This window comes from Phocoena sinus, chromosome 1 (assembly GCF_008692025.1).
Source record: "Phocoena sinus isolate mPhoSin1 chromosome 1, mPhoSin1.pri, whole genome shotgun sequence".
Lineage (NCBI taxonomy): Eukaryota > Metazoa > Chordata > Mammalia > Artiodactyla > Phocoenidae > Phocoena > Phocoena sinus.
In genome coordinates, this window is record NC_045763.1 from 116,416,561 (window position 1) to 116,439,026 (window position 22,466).

Sequence of the window (22,466 nt, forward strand, 5' to 3'; positions counted from 1 at the left end):
TCTTCTAGAAAACTGGATTACTTTCCTAATTTTTCCTGCTCCCATCTCAGAATAGCTGAGATTTCTTAAGAAACTTGGATATAGTGTGGTCTGATAAGCTTCACAGGTTTCTTTGGATCTCCCTGAGAACAAAGGCCATTCATGTCTTACTATGAGTCTCAAAAAGATGGTTGCAAGTCCTCCTTAAGCAGATTATTATTTCAATATGTAATTCTTTCCTCTATCTTCTCTATTTATTCATTCTTCCCTAATCTGCCCAATCTTGAATCTAGATCATCTACTTCCATTGTTCTAATTTCTATATCACTTACTTTACTCATTCATTCTACAAATGCACATGTGTGCACAGTCAAACAGAGTGTATGGAAAACAACAGGGGGATAGGTAAACAGCCACCCTAGAAGACATATATAATGGATTATGAAACAATACTTCACATAATGGTTAGATCAGCTAACCTTAGTATTTCTATGATGTGTTGGGACTGAAATACTTACCCTAATTCTAAGAATTCAGCAAAATTCTGCATTTTATTGCCCATATTAATATATTGTGGAATGAAACAACTTGATTTTTCTAGCGTTTTCAACATCCATATTTCTCTTATTAGTTAATGCCAAGGTTTTTTGCTCAACAATTTTTTGATGAATGAATGTGAAGAAGTGAGAGAACTTTAGAGGTCAGATGATCAGAATCTTAGCTAACTGTGGATAAGAGCTGATTCTAGGGCAAAGTAGTCTATTGATTTCTGACTCTGGTTGTCATAGTTGAAATCCTAGCTTGGAAGGGCAATTTTTTATTCACAATTAAATTAAGCTGTCACTGAAACAGGAGGCAGAACTCAAAGAAACAAAACCAGAAGGAGAGCTCTCTCTCTTCCCCCCCACCTCTCTCTCTATATCTATATATATAAACAAATATAGATGGATATAGATTTGTATGTATCTATATATATATATACAGATATAAACTCTGCCCTTTACTGGCTCAGGGTGGCTATGAATGGATTAGCACAGCTGTTAAAATCCCATGATTTCTGGAGGACTTGCATGCTGTTACCTTGGGAAGAAAAATGTTAAGAGATTGTCTATGTTATATTCTGAAGTGGGAAGACGGCACCCAGCTATCCCTGGTCAGGGGGGCTTTGAGTTCCTGTGTTTATGAAGTTAACCAAATTCATTCGGCAGCTAAGACTTTTACATTCCGGGGTTTCAGAAGAAATATTGCAAAACAATGGTGTGGGCTTACCTTATGCACCAGAAACACCCCATTCACAAATGTTCCTAGAGCTTGCGAGTAAAGATGACTGATTTTAGGAGTTGCATTTGCCTTTTGAATCAGGCTTTTAGAGATCTCCATCTTTCGGTCAGGGTTAACATCAGACACAGATGAGGCATTGAACACCTCCAGGAACCCATTGCGGCCAAAATAATCTGATATGGCAATGATTTTCTTTGGGATGAACTTCTCCTTCAGGTCAACATGATAAACCTTCACTTGGAAGAACTGGCTCTCAGTAGCCACTGTGGCATGAAACATCTTCCTCTCGCTTTCTCTGACATCATATGTAAATGGTTCCGTTGCTTTCAGCACCATCACTTCTTTGGGCCCCCTCTGGAAGCCCTCCTCTCTGGAAGCTTCTTTAGGTACAGCCTTCAATCTTGGTTTCTACATAGAAGTATACACCAAAAACAGGCACAATTAAGAACAGGATTCACTCTCTAATGAGAATCATCAACGGCTAAATGTTGACCTCAACAAAGAACATAATTAAGAACATAATTAACATATTAAGAACATAATTAGGTGGAGTTGGGAAAAAAACATAATTAACATATTAAGAACATAATTAGGTGGAGTTGGGAAAAAAAAAACCTAGACAAAGATCACTGACATGGTATATATAATCTAATGGAATGTATGGAGATGATTTAAACAGTGAATTTTCTTCTTTTTCATTGTTTTATGAGTGTGGTAGGAAGAATACTTTTCTTTAAAAGGTATTAACTCAAGGGAAGAACTATTTCTCCCAGAAAGAGCTATGTAGAGTACAGAGGCAGTGGGCAATAGTAATGCTGCTGTGTAGTGATTTCTAGTAGAGATGAGGATGAAAAAATCAACTTAAATTATCCCATCAACTCATTTCAGTGTGCAAGATAAGATACAAATCTGGATGAACATAAATTGCCCTTGATAGCACTGAGAGTAGGGAATGGCTCCAGTCAGAATCCATTGATCTCATCCCAGTAGATGTGTGGCAATTTAAAGACACAAATTAGAAAGTCTCTTTTCAGGAAAGCAGTGTTATGTTGAAAAAGGGTTAGTAGACAGTCACTGGAAAAAAACCCCGTGAACTTTCTGAATTTGGAAATGTCCTGGATAAAGAATGTTTTGAAGAGGAGCAGAATCAGCCACCCCAAAATATGTTTCTTAGGCTTAAGATGATTATTTTGAGAAACAACATACATAGAGGAAGCTCTAAAACCAGAAAGAAAGTTGCCCTTTTGTAAGGGAAATGTGCATTTATAAATTAAATCTCCATTTCTAAGGGTGTCTCCCCCTGTGTACTAGGAAGAGAAGGAGGACTCTAAATCTCAAGAGAATACTATCACCAGAGGAGAAACTGACTTAAATTTGCATAACAAGCATCACCCTCGTTTTTCCTGCTTTTCCTGGTAACCTCCACAAAACTCGCCTCCCCACACTTTTCTTTCTTCTGTCTTCACTAAAGATGGTATTTAAGCTGGGGGCTTAGGCCACCTCAGGGAGTTACTCATTCTTCTTGGGTCTCTTCTATGTATAGATGAGGTATACCTGTTAATAAACTTCTGCTAGTTTTTTCTTGACAATCTTTGATTTAATACAGGGGTCTCAGCCAAGAACTCAGAACGGTAGAGGGGAAATTGCTTTTCCTCCTCTACACACCCCTGTTAGAATAATGGCAGGACCCTTAGGAGAAGAATGCCAAAGGAGAAGTCAGGTGTCAGGGGACTTTTCTATGCCCCCCTGTCTACCCAGTGCCTGCACCATTTCTGAGTTTCAGGAGAGCAGTTTGAATTGGAGGGGAGGTTACTGATCTGTAAGAAGAACTGTGAAGGCAAGGGGGGGCCATGGGAGTTCTAGGGACCAGTTCATGGAGACAGGCCAGCTGCCTCCACAGACCAGCAGTGCTCCATGTGGTCTGACTTGTACTGTTATACAGGCCACAGCCTGGGGGTCATGGGGCTTAACTCTGATTTCTCATCACTGTGGCCAATTCTCCCTACATCTGATGCTCATTCCCAGGCCAAGTTAATCACTAACAACAAATCTCATACTAGTAACAACAGCAGCACCTTGACAAGAAGTGCACAGGACCTAAGGAAGAAATTATGTATCTATACTCAGGGTCATGAAAGAAGACCTGATGGACACATGTTCTTATTATGTTCATTGTGTGTATAGGGAATACTGAAAATAGCCTAAAGTCAAATAGTAAAGGATTATTTTTAAATTTATAAAAATTTTAAAATGCAGTTATTCTCTTACGTTAAAATAATAATTTAAATCTATACTTCTTGAATTAAGTAGCACTTCAAGATATAGCAGGTGAAAGTAAAAACCTGAATTATAGAAAAATATGTGTAATGTGATCAACCTGGGACAAATTGATATTCTTTGTATATACATAACAAAAGGTAAAATCAGAAAGACTGTTTACCAAAATATGGCATTTGATAGAAGGGAGATTTCAGATAGTTAAAATTAATTATTTTTGTCTATGTATCTGCATTTCCTAAATTTCTTAGATGATATTACTTCCATAATTAAAAAAAAGAGAAAGAATTGGTGATAGTGCTTTGTTTCTGTATTTCTCCAACTTATTGCGCCCTAAGCTCTCTCACTCATGATGTATTGAGAGAAACACAGAAATAAAATTAAACAAACAAATTACTAGTTATACCCATGACTAAAGAGGAATGATTTATGTGCACACTAGGTCATAGAATATCCTAATACAAAGGGCAGCATAATAAGAGTCCGAATTTGAATGTAGGTAGGATCTCAAAATACACACTCAATAACAATATGTGTGATCTAATTAATAAAGAATTGTATGTCGTAGGGGATTAGTGTGAAGTTCCTTTATGGTTCTAGAGAACGCTGTCATTATGTTGTAGGGAGGGAAAATACTGAAAACAGGAATCTGGTACCTTGGCTGAGGAACTGCTGGATGAGGTTGGTGGCAGCATCTGAGGAGTCTGAAGGCAGCCCTCATTAGGGATTATGCTGCGGTTTGCACATTGTGGAAGCTGACTCTGCTCCAGGCATAGTTCCTTTTTCATGGAGTCAAGCGTTTTATTGGTTGTGTCTTCTATTTTTTGAATCCAAAAATATGTATTTTCTTCTTCCTGGTTAATGGTTTTCAATATCAGATGAACCATAACATTTCTCTCTTGCCCCCCACCCTCTCTCTCTCCGTCTCTATCTCTCTCTGTCTCTCTCTCTCACACACACACCACAGGATCTTCACTCTGCCAATTTGCTCTGGAATAATAGTACATCTTCAGATACCCTCAACACCTCCCCAGCTTGGAGTCCAACCAGGATTTCAAACTTCTCTCTACAAATGTTAAAAACTCAGGTGATCAAAATTTCATCGGTCTGTTTTGGAATTCTGGCTCTACCTCTGATGCAAACTGGCCTGTATCAATTTCACCAAGACAACACTTGGAGTAATTTATTAGTAGAAAACTCTACCAGGTTATAATGGAAGCACATCTCTGAACAATGTTGGCTGTACTTATGGACATTTTATTAACTAAGTCTTCATTACCTTATATATTTACCAAATAAGCAAATCGGTTCTATCATCTACTCTTCAAATCCAGGAAACCCAGGTCTGCATTCATTTGAATGCTTTGTTTATCAGCATACCAGAGACATTGTTTCAAATTCATAATTCCAGAGGCAGGATTCTGCTATCTACCTAGTCTCTATCAAGAAACCAAATCTTTCGTAGTTCTCAGCAATAAACAGACCCATTCACAATTTCACCCAGGGTATTCTCAGTACACGGATTTTTATAATTGTTTAAGCCAGGGCAGGAAGTGTCTGTAAAATCAATTATTTTGACTATCTTTGGTTTCACTGATGAAAGACCATTTCTAATGTTCTGCAGTATAGAATTGCCACAGTTCTTACCACTTCTATCATTCATTTAACCAATCCATAAAATATCGGTTGTTGATAAAATTGTAGATGAGGGAGCTGCTTAAAATGCCTGTCTCTGGCATGCAGCTACTTGATTAGAATACCCTCTGACCTTCCTTGTCACTTCATTCCTCATTAGAAGGCTTAAGAGTCTGGGCAATGGAAACAAATCTGAGATATAACACTATCCGACATAAATTTTTACAAATAAATTTCAGATATTGTAGCATCTATACTACAATATATGCATTTAATGCTCAAGTTTTAGAATTCAGTTAGGCTTCATTTGAATCCTGGCTCTAACATTCATTTTCTGCATGACCTTGGAGAAGATTTCTAACCTCTAAGAACTTCAGTTTTCTCATATGTAAAATGGGATTAACAATAGCCTCCTCGTGTGACGTTATAAAGAACAAATGAGACAGTGTACACAAAGAACACAGGTTTTAGAGTCTAGCATCATTAAATGCTCATTACCTAGAAATATCACTACATTATTATCTTACAGTAGACACAGGGCTTTCTATTTTTGCTCTGATCCACAGATGTTTCATGCTTAATGTTGGCTTTCTTGATGGAAACCCAATAGAGAGGTGGTATGAGAAGCACTTTATTAAAGAAGCTTCTCCATTCACTTCTGCTACATTTAGTAATTCAATCTCATTGACAAGAGCATCTTGATCATTTTTTACATTCGGTTAAACCAAAAACTCCCACCATAACCGTAGGATTTAGGTCCCTAAAACATACTATATGGCTGGATAATACTTAAAAATAGTAATTGAATTTTTTCCCTTGGCTTATTTCCTTCACCACTCTACCCTGTTCTTGAAGCATGCCAATGTGTGCTGTTTGTTAATGGGGAGACATAGCAGCAGGAATAAAAGAAAATATTGGTCTGCTTCTGTCTTTGAATCCCAAACAGAGCCTATATTACAAAGAAAATAGTTGGGAGACCCCATGATGAAGAAGAACAAGGCTTTCCTGCTCTTTCCACTGATGAATCAAAGACAGAATGGGTCAGATCATCTTTGTGCCAGGTCTCCTACAGAGGTGGCTGGACCCCAAAGAAGAAATGACTGAATGGTGTGTTTAGGTGTATGAGGCCAAAAGGACAGAGGAGCCTCCCTGGGATTCCTGTGCTCCAAGGAGTTTTAGGGGCAGCAGAATGATTCTTATGAAAGTAGAAATGACTATATCACAAATTTAGGCAGATAGGACCTTAGAAAGTGTCAATTCTAAGCCTGTATGCATAGAAAAATAGGGTTGTCTTGCAAGAGGGAGGGGATATGGGGATATATGTATACGTATAGCTGACTCACTTTGTTACACAGCAGAAACTAACACACATTGTAAAGCAATTATACTCCAATAAAGATGTTTAAAAAAATAAAGAAGAAAAATAGGGTTGTCTAGAGATGTCCACATAAGTCATTGTTGTAGCAGAGAGACAGTGAGCCTGGGGTTTCAGTGACTAGACCAAGGCCAGCTGGACCTAGAGGCAAACAGGCACAGATTACTAGCTCCATCCCATAAATAAAACAAAGAGAGACTATGTGAGGAATTATTAATTATTGGAGGTAACAGTAATAAAAACAATAACAAAACTTGAAAAATCTTGTCAGAAGAAATGTCTTCAACTGGTATACGTGGATTTGCGTAGGGGGCTTCAGCCTCAGCAGCTTGGAACTTGGGTGACAAACTATTTTAGAGAATAGTGATTTAAATACTCCTTTTGCCTAGTCCTCAGTCACTTGCTTATTTACTGCAGAAACAGGCATTGTATCCCAGTGTGATGATAAGCACAGGGGTCAAATCAGGGCAGAATAAAGGCAGGCTAGGATAGGAGCTGATACACACGTGTGTGTACTCACTTTTCCATTCTCATCTGGTCTTTGCTGGGAAAGAGCACTGTGAATGAAAACTATGGCTGGATGCTGCAGCCATCAAGCCATCACATTACAGCTGCCCTGACAGTAAGCCCTAAGGGAACTCAAGATAGAAACAGGATGCCCGCCATCTAGCAGTCAACTGCTGCAGCCAGCCCTGATGGTGCACCTTGAGGAAACTCAGCATGAGAAAGCACAGGAGACTGGCCCCAGATAGCTGAGGTTCATAGCAAAGGAATGATTTCAGTGAGTTCAGACTCTTGCATCTTCCTATACATAGAAAAGTGTCAAATTCCTTAACTTGAGATATTTGGCTGTCTTTATTAACAGTAATCTTTTGATGTTCCAACTACCTGGTCTTTGTTGCAAAACCTCCTATACATCCTGGCTCCCCACTTGCTTCTTCAGAGCAGTATCTCAGAGCTATCTGAGATTCTGTGTCCCCCGCTTAAGTCCTCATATTGTCTGCTGAATAAAACATAACTCTCAACTTTTAGGTTGTGCATTTTTCTTCAGTTGACAGGCACCTGATAACTGATGTTATAGTATAGTAACAAAGAAAAATGTACGTTTATTACAGTTGCAGTAAGTGCTAAAAAGGAAAAGGAAACGGATCTTTGAAAGCAAACAAAAGGAATACCTAGGACTTCCCTGGTGGCACAGCTGTTAAGAATCTGTCTGCCAATGCAGGGGACACGGGTTCGAGCCCTGGTCTGGGAAGATCTCACATGCCATGGAGCAACTAAGTCCATGCACCACAACTACTGAGCCTGCGCTCTAGAGCCAGCGAACCACAACTACTGAGCCTGCGAGTCACAACTACTGAAGTCTGCATGCCTAGAGCCCATGCTCTGCAACAAGAGAAGCCACCGCAATGAGAAGCCCACACACCACAATGAAGAGTAGCCCCCACTCACCACAACAAAGACCCAATGCAGCCAAAAATAAAATGTAGATAAATAAATAAATTTATTAAAAAAAAAGAGGAATACCTAATGTATTCTGGGAGGGGGGTATCAGTGAGGACTTGTATGAGGAAGAAATTCAGGTTTGCACCTGAAAGGTGAAGACACCTTAACCAGTGGTGAATCAGGACAAGTGATTCCAAACAAAGAAAGCAGTCCATGTCAAAACATCTGACGTGGGAAGGAGCACAGAACTTTGAAAATAAACCCTATCATGTGGTGGGTGAACAAAGGGGAGTAGGGCCAAGGAAAGTGGAATGTAAGGGTGAACAGACATTCATCTTGACTTGTCTGGTCACCTTCCCCTCCTCTTTCTATTCAACACAAGAGTGTAACCCTCTCAAAATTAGAGATTATTTCATAAATACATGCTTTGTAAATAGCCAAGGAGTTAGAATAGAGTGGGATCACAAAACATACATGGAAAAATGAATGAGTGATTATGTTAAATAAATAAATGGTAAATTGTGGGAAATGAGATTACGATAATTCTTGTACTTATGTTGTAGGAGGTCCAAGGAATGGGAACAGGGAGCAGGTACCTTGACTGAGAAACTGCTGGATGGTGTTGGTGGAGGTATAGATTTCACTGCACAACTGTTCCCAGTTGGGCATTTGCTGGCTGCTGAAGTTCCTGGAAGTTGACTCTGTTTCTGAGATACGGTCTTCCTTTTTAAGTCATTAATTTTGTCATTTTTTTTCTCGAGAAAAAAAGATTTTTTCCTTAGTTCTTGATAATGATATTCAAAATCACATAGAACACAACATCATTTCTTTTCTCTCTTTTTTTTTTCTTTTCTCTTTTTTAATGTAGAGTCTTAAGTTTTCAATTTTTTTCTGAAATAATAGCACATATACAGATACCTGTATTACCTATCCTTCTCCTATCTCAACTAGGATTACAAATTTCACTCTCCAAATATTAAAAGCTCAGATGAAATTTCATTGGTTTGGGATGGAATCCAGGTCCTACATCTGATGCAAACTGGCCAAAGCAGGAAGGTAAACTTCCCTGGTTATAAGGGAAGCAAATCTCAGTCCAGAATTGGCTGCATTTAAGGATGTTTATTAACTATGACTTTCTGATCAAGAAAATACACAAGTGGGTTTCTGATATCTGCTCTTCAGGCTCCTAGAAATCTACTGATATTTTGGGAAAGATTACTGGATGAAATATGGACTCTTGGAACTAATAAAAATGACAACAAGGAAACTACACCCCAAATAGAAAGTCTCTTTATATGGGAGGTCTGTCTTCAAGGGGCATGTGTGTGTGTGGGGGGGGTGGGTGGGTATGCAGCCTGAGTCAGAGGGCAGCTTGGGTCTTAGGTGAGAAACAATGTTAGAGAATAGTGGTTTAAATCCTGCTCTTGCCTACCCTTCATGTTGTCTTGGGGCCATCTTTTAGTGCCCATTCATCTCAAATACAGCTCCATAGTCCTGGGTTGCATATAACCACAGGGCAAAACAAAAAGCAGGTTGGAATAGGAGTCAATGTCTACAGGTGTGAAATCACTTTCCCACCCCTGTCTTGTCTTCCTCTTGGACAGGTTACCTATAATCTGAGCTCCTTGTCTAGAAGGAAAGAAAAATGTAGAGTTATCACAGTTGTGATAAGTACTATAAAGGAATAGTAAAGTGTCCAAATAATGAGAGTATCTGATCCTTTCTTGAAAGGGGTTGTTTCCGTGAGGACTTGCCTGGGGAAGGAATTCAGGTTGGTACCTGAAGGTTGAATGCATTTGAGCCAGAGAAGAGACAGGGATAATGAATTCCCAATCAAGGAAAGAGCCTATGTGCAAACACCTGACATGGGAAAGAGCATATAATGCCGAGAACTAGTCTAGACCCGTGGTTAAGGGGAAAGGGGTGAAAGGAGACTGAAATGTAGGTGAGAAACATACCCTTATAGTCATGTCTAATTGTCTGGCCACTACCATTCCTTATTTCAGGACCAAACATAAGACATTCTTGAGGTCAGGAATTATTTCATAAATGCATACCTTGCCAAAAGCCACAGGACTTAGAATACATTGAGGTCTCAATATCTGCATTTGATAAATTAATGGGTGATTTTATTATATAAGGAAATTTTATATAGTAAGGGATTACTGATTACTGAGAAACTCTTTCAAGGTCATGAGGATCCTTATAATATGATGTAGGGTGGTGAACATATTAGGAACAGGAAAATGGTACCTTGGTTGAGGAACTGCTGGATGGGTCTGGTGGAAGCATTTGAGGAGTCTGGAGAAGGCTCTCAGTTGACTGTGTACTGGTTACTAACAATCCTGGAAGCTGACTCTGCTCCTTCTTTAGATTCATCCTCTTAGATTCATTAGTTTTTGTGGTTTTCTTTCCCTGAAAGTAGGGTTTTTTCCCCCTGGTTAATACTTTTCAATAATAAAAGAAACACATCTTTACTACTGAGAAAATCAAATTTTTATTATTAGATTCTAATTATACTAAAATTTATGTCCTTGGGAACTCCAGGCCAGAAGGTAAGCAGTGCACATGTATGTTGGCTTCATACAAATAGTAAGGAAAATTTTATACATGTCATTCCTGTACTCACTTCTGTGTTGATGAGAGGAGCAGTGGACTTGGATTTAGAAAATCTAAGTTTGAATTTAGTCTCTTTGAGTAGGCTTTGGCAAGCTGTTTTCCTAATCTGCTTGCTATTTTAATATACATCTAAAAGAGGGGTAATGATTTCGTATTTCCACCACAGGGAATTATATATGTTCAGAAACATAATGGGTGATCAGTACCTATTAATTCACTGGCTCTAAAATTAATTTTCACTCTGGCCCTGGATCCCTATTTCTCTGATTCGTTTATTTGCATGTTGAGAAATGAATAAAGAACTAAGTGTTCATAAGAAGGTAACAAGTAGAAAAGCCACAGTAAAATCTCCTTTTGTGGGACCTTAGCCATCCTACCTTCACAGGTGTATCCTTGATTGATTCAGGTCCCAAAGTTTTATTAGTGATGGATGTAGATTGGTCAGGACTGGGTTTATTCAGCTTGCTCTTTTTCACTGGAGTTGCTTCTTTTGCTTTGCTTCTCCTAATAACTGATGTGGTAAAAGAGAACATGATAAATCCAGAGGAGATGGTCTAAGATACCTGAAGCACCTTCAATACTATTTCCTGTCACTTCCTGCTTGTGGATCTGGGTAAGCTTGTATCTGCCTCTGCTGCATTAGCCTAGCTTGGCCATAGGTGGCCAGCAGTAGCAGCATAGGTATAGGTACTGGCTCAGACTTCCTCAGTGGTTTCCTTTCCTGTCCCCTGTACCACAAGCATATTCTTCCTGTCCTCTGGACTCCTATCTAGCTCAGTTGAACCCTTTTACAATCCACTTATTCTATATTTTCCTTTCAAGAATATAAAGTTTTCATGATACTAGTGGTGGGTCAATTTCTACAGAAGATCTATTTGAATTACTGAAACCAGAGAAAATGAATATAATCTAATTTGTGATGGGACAAAGTGGTGATACTAGACTTTGACTTTTTAAAATATGTTTTCCTAATCCAGTGGTTTTATAAGAGGCAAGTTCTTCACATCTCTCAGAGGTAGGTTTTTATTTAAGTACTGCCTCAGAGTTTTTCTAGAAAGTATAAAAATGATGGAGTAAATATGATAATAGAGCATGCATATTAACTGATTTAAATATTTCAAGAACCTACATATTCTAATTTTGTTTCATCATTGTCTAACCTTTCTAATGTATGGAAGCCTCAGCCTTTCTCATCAGCTCCTTCTAATATTTTCTTTGCCCACACCCCCAAAATACACCCTCTAAAACATATCAGATCTCTTTGTAGGAAAGGCATCCTCTAAGTTGTCAATTTGTTGGCATCTAAAATACTACCATTGTCATGGCTACGAGTCCTAAGTTGGGAAAGAAGGGTCTAAACTTTGACCAAATCAGGGTTCTATTTAAGGTTGAGGTCAGTACAGAGAGAGTGTGAAAGAGGTTCTTCCAAGTACCTTTTAACTTCTCCTTTCGAAGAGTTTTAGCAAGGTCTTTAATTTCTTCTATATCTTTGATCAAGTCTATTAATCTGTCAACACAGCCAGACCCAGGGAACTTTACTTCCATCAAGTCAGCAATCTTAATTCTGTCATATTCATCTTGCATTTTACTAGTCAGTCTTAAATCCTTGGCCAGTAAACACTTAATCATGCTAAACTGATAATCACTGATGTGCTGAAATCCTTTCAGCAGAACAATTCTTTTGAATTCACTCCCCATCTCTCAAGTTAGGGATGTGCCTGCAAAAGAAAAATAACATACAGTGTTACACCTTTATACAGACAATTTAAAAGACTGGTTATATCTATGTGAGTTAACGGCATATGTCAAAGTATTATCCATGGGTGTGTGTGACAAAAAGACTATTACCAGATGTGTTACTGCAGAAAATGGGTTGAAAACTGCTGTATGAGAAACTTCTAAGAAATTCTCCCATTTTAATGATGATTTTGAGTTGGTTTAAGGGTGGGTATGGTGGAAAGAGGTCCAGAAATAAGCAATGGTTGCAGTGTGTCAAGTATGGACTATGCAGTGTCAAAGTCCCTGATTCCTCCTCCCATCCTTTATTGGAGCTGCAGCCTACTTCTTGAATGTCTGCCTTGTTGGTTCATGACTCTTTCCGCCATGTCTGAAGTGGCCTATGAACAAAATGGGCTGCAACCTCTCGCCTTATACAAATATCCTTCTGCCATAGCACTACAGCTCCACGCTGGGTACCAACCCTAGTCCATCCACTTGGCACTTCCCTAGTCAGTTCTTATTAGCATCATCTCTCCCTGGGGCATGGACCATGTTCTCTGTGTCCTATGTCCCCATATCAGTGTCCCTTTGTTGGACTTCTCCCTTCTCTCTTAGACAGGATCACAGCATTTATTGGCTGGAATTATTTCGATAGGCTGCTTGATTTTTCTCCTTCCAGGCTTAATTTCTCTAATCAGTTCTTTTCATAGAGCCAGATATCTCTCTATAAAGCCACAGTTCTATCTCACTTGACATCCTTCAACAGTTTCCCATTTTCTCTTTGAAAAAGTTCTTGCTCCATAGCCTGGCTTAAAATGCCTTGAATAATCTGCCTTTCTTTACCTCTGTAATTTTTATGTCTCTTGCTCTAGAAATATACACCACACCTTACCTTTTCATATTTCATGACTTTGTTAATTCCCTTCCCAAAGCCTAGAAAGCCATTCCCATCTCTCTTCCTCTGAATACCTCCTTAGAGCATTCAAGACTCAACTGAGGCTTTGTCTTCTGAAAGCTACCAGGGGCCTGATTTGGGAGTGAGTGTCACTCTTCTGGGCCTCTTTAGCACCCTGTGCACCTCCTTGATGGCACTCAATGTATGGTATGCATTCCAGTTTTCTGTTTCAAGTCATGAATTCTTTTAGTTAGGAAACATGTATTTGTGTACCTTTTCTATAATTGGAATGTTCAAATTCCCAGGGTTGTGAATTATTCCTTCTTGAGAGTTCAGGAGCACCCTCAGTTAGATCAGGCCCATAGAGTGATGAGCCCACACCGGCCCAGGACCACCACAGTGCTGCAGCCTGCCTTATCAGAAACCAGCCAATCCACCAGCAGGCCTGAAACAGCCCAAGAATCTCCTGGGCCATTGACCTGCCTGCCAGTAGGTCAAAACCAATTCTGGGACAACTTGGACCCCTTAGCCAGTGGCCCTAGGCTTTGGCCCCAATGACCAACAGGCTTATACCAGCTTCAGGACCTCCAGGGTCCTGTAGCCAGTGGCCGACCCACCAGTGAGCCAGCACTAGTCCCAGTAAGCCCTGGTCCCTGGTCCTGTCCTTTAGCAGGCTGACTCCAGCCCTGGGGCCACTGGGCCCCAGACCCAACCACCAACAGGCCAACACCAGTTCTGAAACACACTGGACCCCTCAGCCAGCTGCGCCATAATCAAACCCCACTCACTAGTGGCCAGCACCAGTTTTGGGACACACCAGAACCTGTAGCCTGCTGGCCTGCCCACCAGTGGGCCATCACTGTCCCTGGGACCCCCAAGGTTGCACAGCCGGTCACCTTGTGACCCAGACTCACCAACCATTTTCCTTAGCACAAGGCAGGGCCTGGCAACCAACTGGGGTCAGCCACACCTACCAGACTATACACAATAGTCAGCCAACCACAAAAGAAGACTTGCATAGCTCTCATAGGGTGAACCCCTAGAGCAGGGGCCCCCGAACCCTGGGCTACAGACCGGTACCAGTCCATGGCCTATTAGGAACAGGGCTTCACAGCAGGAGATGAGCAGGGGGCAAGCAAGCAAAGCTTCATCCGTATTTATAACTGCTCCCCATTGCTCGCATTACTGCCTGAGCTCCACCTCCTGTCAGATCAGCGACCGCATTAGAGTCTCATAGGAGCGCGAACCCTGCTGTGACTGCACATGTGAGGGATCTAGGTTGCACGCTCCTTATGAGAATCTAATGCCTGATGATCTGAAGTGGAGCTGAGGCAGTGTTGCTAGCACTGGGGAGTAGCTGCAAATATAGATTATCATTAGCAGAGAGGTTTGACTGCACAGAGACCATAATAAATCAATTGCTTGCAGACTCCTATCAAAACCCTCTCCGTGAGTGGCAAGTGACAAGCTGCATCTGGTGGTAGGCTTTATAGTGGCAAGTGAGTTGATGTACTTCAATTGTACAGCTGCATCTGGTGGCAGAGCTTAAGCCAGAATCCGACACTTATTCTAGTCTGCACATGGCTGGCCCATTATTTTATTTACTACTTCTGTCCATGCCTCTTTCCCACGTTGCGCACTTGTCTCAGTCACAGTTTTGGCAAGCCCACAAGCTAACCCTCACCAAAATGAGTAAAAAACAAACGTCACTGGAGAGCTTCTTTGAAAATGGGGAAAGACCCAATGATGAGACAGCAGAAGACTCTTAAGACTGCCAACAAAATGAAAGCTGCATTTAAAAGAAAATACCAAGAGTTCTACTTAAATGACGGGTTCATTGCAACAGGTGATTCACATTCTCCAAGCCCACTTTGCATAATATGCGGTGACCAGCTATCCAACGAAGCCATGAAACCTTCAAAACTGTTTCACCACATGGAGACAAAGCACCCTGCATGAAAAGACAAGCCTTTGGATTTTTTCAAAACAAAAAAACGTGAACACAAAGAACAGAAGCAATTATCGAAGGCCACCACTTCATCACATGTGTCTGCACTGAGAGCATCATTCTTAATGGCTAATTGCATTGCTAAAGCTAAGAAGCCCTTTACTATTGGTGAACAGTTGATCCTGCCTGCTGCTAAGGACATTTGTTGTGAAATTTTAGGAGAGGCTGCAGTTCAAAGGTGGCACGTGTTCCTCTTTCGGCTAGCACCATAACTAGATGAATTGATGAAATAGCAGAGGATATCGAGGCACAATTGTTAGAGAGGATTAATGGGTCACCGTGGTATACATTCCATGTTGATGAGTCTACCAATGTTGACAACAAAGCAACAATGCTTGTTTTTGTGTGATATATTTTTCAGGAGGATGTGCATGAGGATATGTTATGTGCACTTTTGTTGCCAACCAACACCACAGCTGCAGAACTATTCAAGTCTTTGAATGATTACACATCAGGAAAACTGAATTGGTCATTTTGTGTCAGTATATGCACAGACAGAGTGGCTGCCATGACTGGACAGCTTTCTGGTTTCACTACTCAGGTCAACTGGGTTGCTTCTGAATGTGAGTCTACGCACTGTGTCATCCATAGAGAAATGCTGGTTAGCCGAAAAATGTCACCTGAACGTAACAACGTTTTGCAGATGTGATTAAAATTATCAGCCACGTTAAAGTACATGCCCTTAACTCACATTTGTTCACATAGCTCTGTGAGGAGATGGACACAGAGTACACACATCTTCTCATACACAGAAGTGAGACGGCTTTCTAAAAGTAGATCACTGGCGAGAGTTTTTGAGTTATGAGAGCCACTTCAGAGATTTCTTTTAGAAAATCAGTCACCATTGGCAGCACATTTCAGTGACACAAAATGGGTCTCAAACTTGCTTACTTGTGTGATGTATTCAACCTGCTCAACAAACTCGATCTGTCACCTCAGGGGAGAGCTACAACTGCGTTCAAGTCAGCAGATAAAGTGACTTCATTCAAAGTCAAACTGGAATTAGGGGGGTGACGAATGATCATTGGGATATTTGATATGTTTCAAACATTAGCAGAGATTTTGAGAGACAGATCCAGGGCCTTCTTTCTCCCAGCTGGTGCATGATCACCTATCTCAGCTTTCTAGAGAGTTTGAGCATTACTTCCCAACCACAAAAGACCCCCAAACTCGGAAGGAATGGATCTACAACTCATTTGTGAGTAAGCCAGGTGAATCGATTTTGTTCATGCTAGAAGAGGATCAACTGCTTGAGACTGCAAATGACAGTGGCCTTAAAAGTATGTTTGAGACAACTTCAAATCTCCATGCAGTCTGGATTAAAGTCAAGGTGGAATATCCTTAAATTGCCACAAAAGCACTGAAAAGCCTGCTTCCATTTCCAACATCCTATCTTTGTGAAGCAGGGTTTTCTGCAATGTCAGCAACCAAAACAAGATTACAGAGTAGACTGGACACGAGCAACACACTTCAGCTGTCACTGTCTCCCATCATCCCCAGATGGGACCATCTAGTTGCAGGAAAACCGCTCAGGGCTCCCACTGATTCTGCATTACGGTGAGTTGTATAATTATTTCATTATATATCACATTGTAATAATAATAGAAATAAAGAGCATAATAAATGTAATGCGCTTCAATCATCCCAAAACCATTCCCCCCACCTCAGTCTGTGGAATAATTGTCTTCCATGAAACTGGTCTCTGGTGCCAATAAGTTGGGGACTGCAGCCCTAGAGCATACAGCTCTGGTGACGAGAAGGGAGTGCACTGCTGGGACAAATAGGACATCTTCTACAAAAGACTACTTCTCCAAGGTCAGGAAACATAACCAACGTACCAAATACACAGAAATAAAAGAAGAAATTAGGTAAAATGAAGCTATAGAGGAATATGTTCCAAATGAAGGAACAAGATAAGACCTCAGAAGAACAACTAAGTGAAGTGGACATAGGCAACCTACCTAATAAATAGTTCACAGAGGTGACTATAAAGATGCTCAAAGAACTCAGGAGAAGATTGGATGAACAGAGTGGAAAGTTAGACGTTTTTAACAAAAAATTAGAAAATATAAAGAAGACTCAAACAGAGATGAAGAATAAAATAACTGAAATGAAATATAAACCAGAAAGAATCAACAGTAGAGCTAATGATACAGTAGAACAGATCAATGAGCCGGAAGACAGAATAATGGAAATCACTGAAGCTGAACAAAAATTTAAAAAAAGAAAGAAAGAAATGAGGACAGTTTAAGAGAACTCTGGGACAACATCAAACATGTTACCATTCATCATATCATAGGAGGGTCCCAGAAGGAGAAGAGAGAGAAAAAGGGGCAGAGAACATATTTGAAGACATTAATAGCTGAAAACTTCCTTAACCTGTGTAAGGAAACAGACAGGAAGCCTAGAGAGTCCCAAACAGGATCAACCCAACGAGGACCACACCAAGACACACTGTAATTAAGATGGCAAAAATTAAAGATAAGGAGAAAATATTAAAATCAGCAAGGGAAAAGCAACAAGTTTCATACAAGGGAATTCCCATAAGGCTATCAGCTGACTTTTTGGCAGAAACTCTGCAGACCAGAAGGGAGTGGCATGATATGTTTAAAGTGATGAAAAAGAATAATCTACAACCAAGAATACTCTTGCCAGCAAGTCTTTCATTCAGATTTTATGGAGAGATTAAAAGTTTTACAGGCAAGCAAAAGCTAAAAGAGTTCAGCACCAGCAAACTGGCTTTAAAAGAAATGTTAAAGGGACTTTTCCAAGTAAAAAGAAAAGAAACATGAAACATAAAAGGAAAAAAATCTCATTCGTAAATGCAAATATATAGTAAAGGTAATATATTAGCCATGTATAAAGCTAGTAGGAAGGTTAAAAGACAAAAGTTGTAAAATCATCTACATCTGCAATAAGTTGTTAAGGGAAACAAAAAGATGTGAATATGATGTCAAAATTATAAATGTGGAAAGGGGGGAGGAAATGCAGTGTTGTTAAAATGTGTTTAAACTTAAGAGGTCAGCAAGTTAAAATAATCATGTATACATGAACAAGACAAGGATGCCCACTCTCACCACTTTTATTTAACATAGTATTAGAAGCCTAGTCACAGCAACCAAACTAGAAACAAAGAAAAATAAAAGGAATCCAGATTGTAAAGGAAAAATTAAAACTGTTACTGTTTGCAGATGAAATTATATTATACATAGAAAATCCTAAAGACCACAGAAAACCTACTAAAACTCACCAATGAATTCACTTAAGTTGCAGGATATGAAGTTAATATATAGAAATCTGTTGCATTTCTATACACTAACAATGAACTATCAACAGAAATTAAGAAAACAATCCCATTTATAATCACATCAAAAAGAACAAAATGCTTAAGAATAAATCTACTAAGGAGGTAGAAGAACTGTATTTGGAAAACTATAAGACACTGATGAAAGAAATTGAAGACAACACAAAAAAATGGAAAGATATAATGTTCATGGATTGAATGAATTAATATTATTAAAATGACTAAACTACCCAAAGCACTCTACAGATACAATGCAATCCCTATCAAACTACGAATGGCAGTTTTCACAGAACTAGAACAAAAGAATCTAAAATTTGTATGGAAACACAAAAGACTTCAAACAGCCAAAACAACTTTGAGAAAGAAGAACAAAGTTGGAAGTACCATGATCCCTGATTTCAGACTATACTACAAAGCTACAGTAATCAAGACACTATGGGGCTTCCCTTGTGGTGCAGTGGTTGAGAGTCCCCCTGCCGATGCAGGGGACACGGGTTCGTGCCCGGTCTGGGAAGATCCCACATGCCGCGGAGCGGCTGGGCCCGTGAGCCATGGCCGCTGAGCCTGTGCTCCACAATGGGAGAGGCCACAACAGTGAGAGGCCCGTGTACCGCAAAAAAAAAAAAAAAAAAAAAAAAAAAAGACACTATGGTACTGGAATTAAAACAGAAATATAGGAAATGGAACTAGATAGAAAGCCCAGAGATAAACCCATAAACATATGGTCACCTTATTTTTGATAAAGGTGCAAGAATATACAATGGAGAAAAGAGAATTTCCTCAATAAGTAGTGGTGGGAAAACTGGACAGCTACATGTAAAAGAATGAAATTAGAACACTCCCTAACACCATACACAAAAATAAACTCAACATGGATTAAAGACCTAAATGTAAGGCCACACACTATCAAACTCTTAGAGGAAAACATAGGCAGAACACTCTATGACATAGATCACAGCAAGATCCTTTTGACCCACCTCCTAGAGAAATGGAAATAAAAACAAAAATAAACAAATGGGACCTAATGAAACTTAAAATTTTGCACAACAAAGGAAACCATAAACGAGACGAAAAGACAACCCTCAGAATGGGAGAAGATATTTGCAAATGAAGCAACTGACAAAGGATTAATCTCCAAAAGTTACAAGCAGCTCATGCAGCTCAATATCAAAAAAACAAACAACCTAATCCAAAAATGGGCAGAAGACCTAAATAGACTTTTCTCCCAAGAAGATATACAGATTGCCAACAAACACATGAAAGAATGCTCAACATCATTAATCATTAGAGAAATGAATGGCCATCATCAAATATCTACAAATAATAAAAAAAGAAAGGTCATGAAGAACCTAGGGGTAAGACGGGAATAAAGACACAGACCTACTAGAGAATGGACTTGAGGATATGGGGAGGGGGAAGGGTGAGCTGTGACAAAGCACAAGAGAGGCATGGACATATATACACTACCAAACGTAAGGTAGATAGCTAGTGGGAAGCAGCCGCATAGCTTAGAGATATCAGCTCGGTGCTTTGTGACCACCTAGAGGGGTGGGATAGGGAGGGTGGGAGGGAGGGAGACACAAGAGGGAAGAGATATGGGAACATATGTATATGCATAATTGATTCACTTTGTTATAAAGCAGAAACGAACACACCATTGTAAAGCAATTATACTCCAATAAAGATGTTAAAAAAATCTACAAATAATAAATGCTGAAGTGGGTGTGGAGAAAAGGGAACCCTCTTGCACTGTTGGTGGGAATGTAAGTTGATACAGCCACTATGGAGCCCAGTGTGGAGTTCCTTAAAAAACTAAAAATAGAACTACCATATGACCCAGCAATCCCACTACTGGGCATATACCCTGAAAAAAACATAATTCAAAAAGAGTCATGTACCACAATGTTCATTGCAGTTCTATTTACAATAGCCAGGACATGGAAGCAACCTAAGTGTCCATCGAGAGATGAATGGATAAAGAAGATGTGGCACATATATACAATGGAATATTACTCAGCCATAAAAAGAAAGGAAATTGAGTTATTTGTTGTGATGTGGATGGACCTAGAGACTGTCATACAGAGTGAAGTAAGTCAGAAAGAGAAAAATAAATACTGTATGCTAACACATATATATGGAATCTAAAAAAAAAAATGGTTCTGATGAACCTAGGGGCAGGACACGAATAAAGATGCAGACATAGAGAATGGGCTTGAGGACACGGGGAGGGGGAAGGGTAAACTGGGACGAATTGAGAGAGTGGCATGGACATATATACACTACCAAATGTAAAATAGATAGCTAGTGGGAAGCAGCCGCACGGCACAGGGAGATCAGCTCAGTGCTTTGTGACCACCTAGAGGGGTGGGATAGGGAGGGTTGGAGGGAGGGAGACGCAAGAGGGAGGAGATATGGGGATATATGTATATATATAGCTGATTCACTTTGTTATACAGCAGAAACTAACACACCATTGTAAAGCAATTATACTCCAATAAAGATGTAAAAAAAAAAAAAGAAAGAAAGAAAGAATCACTATGTGGCATAACAGGCACTACCACAATGTTGTAGGTCAGTTATGCTGCAAAAGCAAACAAACAAACAAACAAACAAACTCATAGCAAAGAAATTCGATTTGTGGTAACCTGTGAGGAGAAAGGGAATTGGATGAAGTCAGGAAAAAGGTGAGAACTTTCTTTTATAACATAAATAGGTACTAGGGATGTAATGTACAACATGATAAATATAATTACCACTGCTGTATGTTGTATATGAAAGTTATTATGAGAGTATATATCCTAAGAGTTCTCTTCATAAGAAAAAGAAAAATTTTTGTACTTCTTCAATTTTGTATCTATATAAGATGATGGATGTTGCCTAAACTTATTATGCTTATCGTTTCATAATGGATATAAATCAAATCACTATGCTGCACACCTTAAATTCATACAGTGCCATGTGTCAATTATGTCTCAATAAAACTGGAAGAAAAAATGTAAAATGCAGACCTTAGCTCCCTTTCCCCAGATAATAATTTAGATTCATTAAATAGCCTCTCTGAAGTTTCTAGATTGTGAATTTCACAACATATCTAGTCCCAGGGGTAAGAGAAGAGGTACTCCCCATCTATCTTGTGGGGAAAATAATTTTTAGAGTAGAATTTTTAATCTAGTCTAAATGCTACTTAAATATGAGGGCCTCAAACACTACTGTATTCGAGGCATTGGTAGTTTTGGCAGACAAAGACCCACATGGAAACATCTATTGGAAATAATAGTCAGTAAAAATTAATATATAAAGTCAAGAAAAACTGTAAGCTGAAAGGTAAGTAAGGGTGAAAACTTAACTCGATTAGGCATGTCTATGCCTGAAAACTAAATAAAGCCCTGACTGAAGAGAAGAGAAGCAGGAAGTATATCAACATGGTGGAGGGAGAGAGGGAGGACAAAGAATATGACAGTTCACTAATGTATTTGTCTTAAATGGTAAGTCAGATAGGGGTATAAGTAAAAAACAAATCAAAAAAGGAGAACATAGAAGTATCAGAAATTGAAATGAAGAAAGCAGATACAAGACAATATAGGTTAATTATCAGCATAAAGGTTCTAGCCGGTTAAGCTTAAGTGACAAATTGGTCAACTTGGATTTAAGAAATCTGGCAATGTATTGTTAACAAAAGATCACTTAAAGGTGGAAAAGTAAACTATTTATCATACAAAGAGTAAGTAAAAGAAAACCAGTTTATCTATATTACTGTGGTTTTAAATAGATCTGAAGATAAGAAGTATCATCAGAGCACAACACAATGATAAAACGTCCACCTCCTAGGGAAATACAACAGGTTTAATTGTGTATTTGCCTATTAAAAGTAAATATAATAAGTGTAATTAACAGCATTTATCTAACATACATAAGATTCTGAAATGAA

The 22,466-nt window shown here is 39.3% G+C and overlaps 1 protein-coding gene across 2 annotated transcripts in view; it reads right to left on the minus strand.

Moving 5' to 3' along the window:
* LOC116757378 (interferon-activable protein 203-like) overlaps positions 1-22,466 on the minus strand; it is a 37,579-nt gene that overhangs the window by 14,064 nt on the left and 1,049 nt on the right. The window contains exons 2-7 of one of the 2 annotated variants that reach the window (XM_032638815.1): positions 12,046-12,330; positions 10,990-11,123; positions 10,247-10,408; positions 8,590-8,748; positions 4,194-4,391; positions 1,249-1,668 (exon numbers count right to left, since the gene is read on the minus strand). In XM_032638815.1, the coding sequence (XP_032494706.1) occupies positions 1,249-1,668; positions 4,194-4,391; positions 8,590-8,748; positions 10,247-10,408; positions 10,990-11,123; positions 12,046-12,310 (1,338 nt within the window). In that variant the 5' untranslated portion in view covers positions 12,311-12,330. The remainder of the gene's footprint in view (positions 1-1,248; positions 1,669-4,193; positions 4,392-8,589; positions 8,749-10,246; positions 10,409-10,989; positions 11,124-12,045; positions 12,331-22,466) is intronic. The other variant, XM_032638825.1, reaches the window with a different exon arrangement.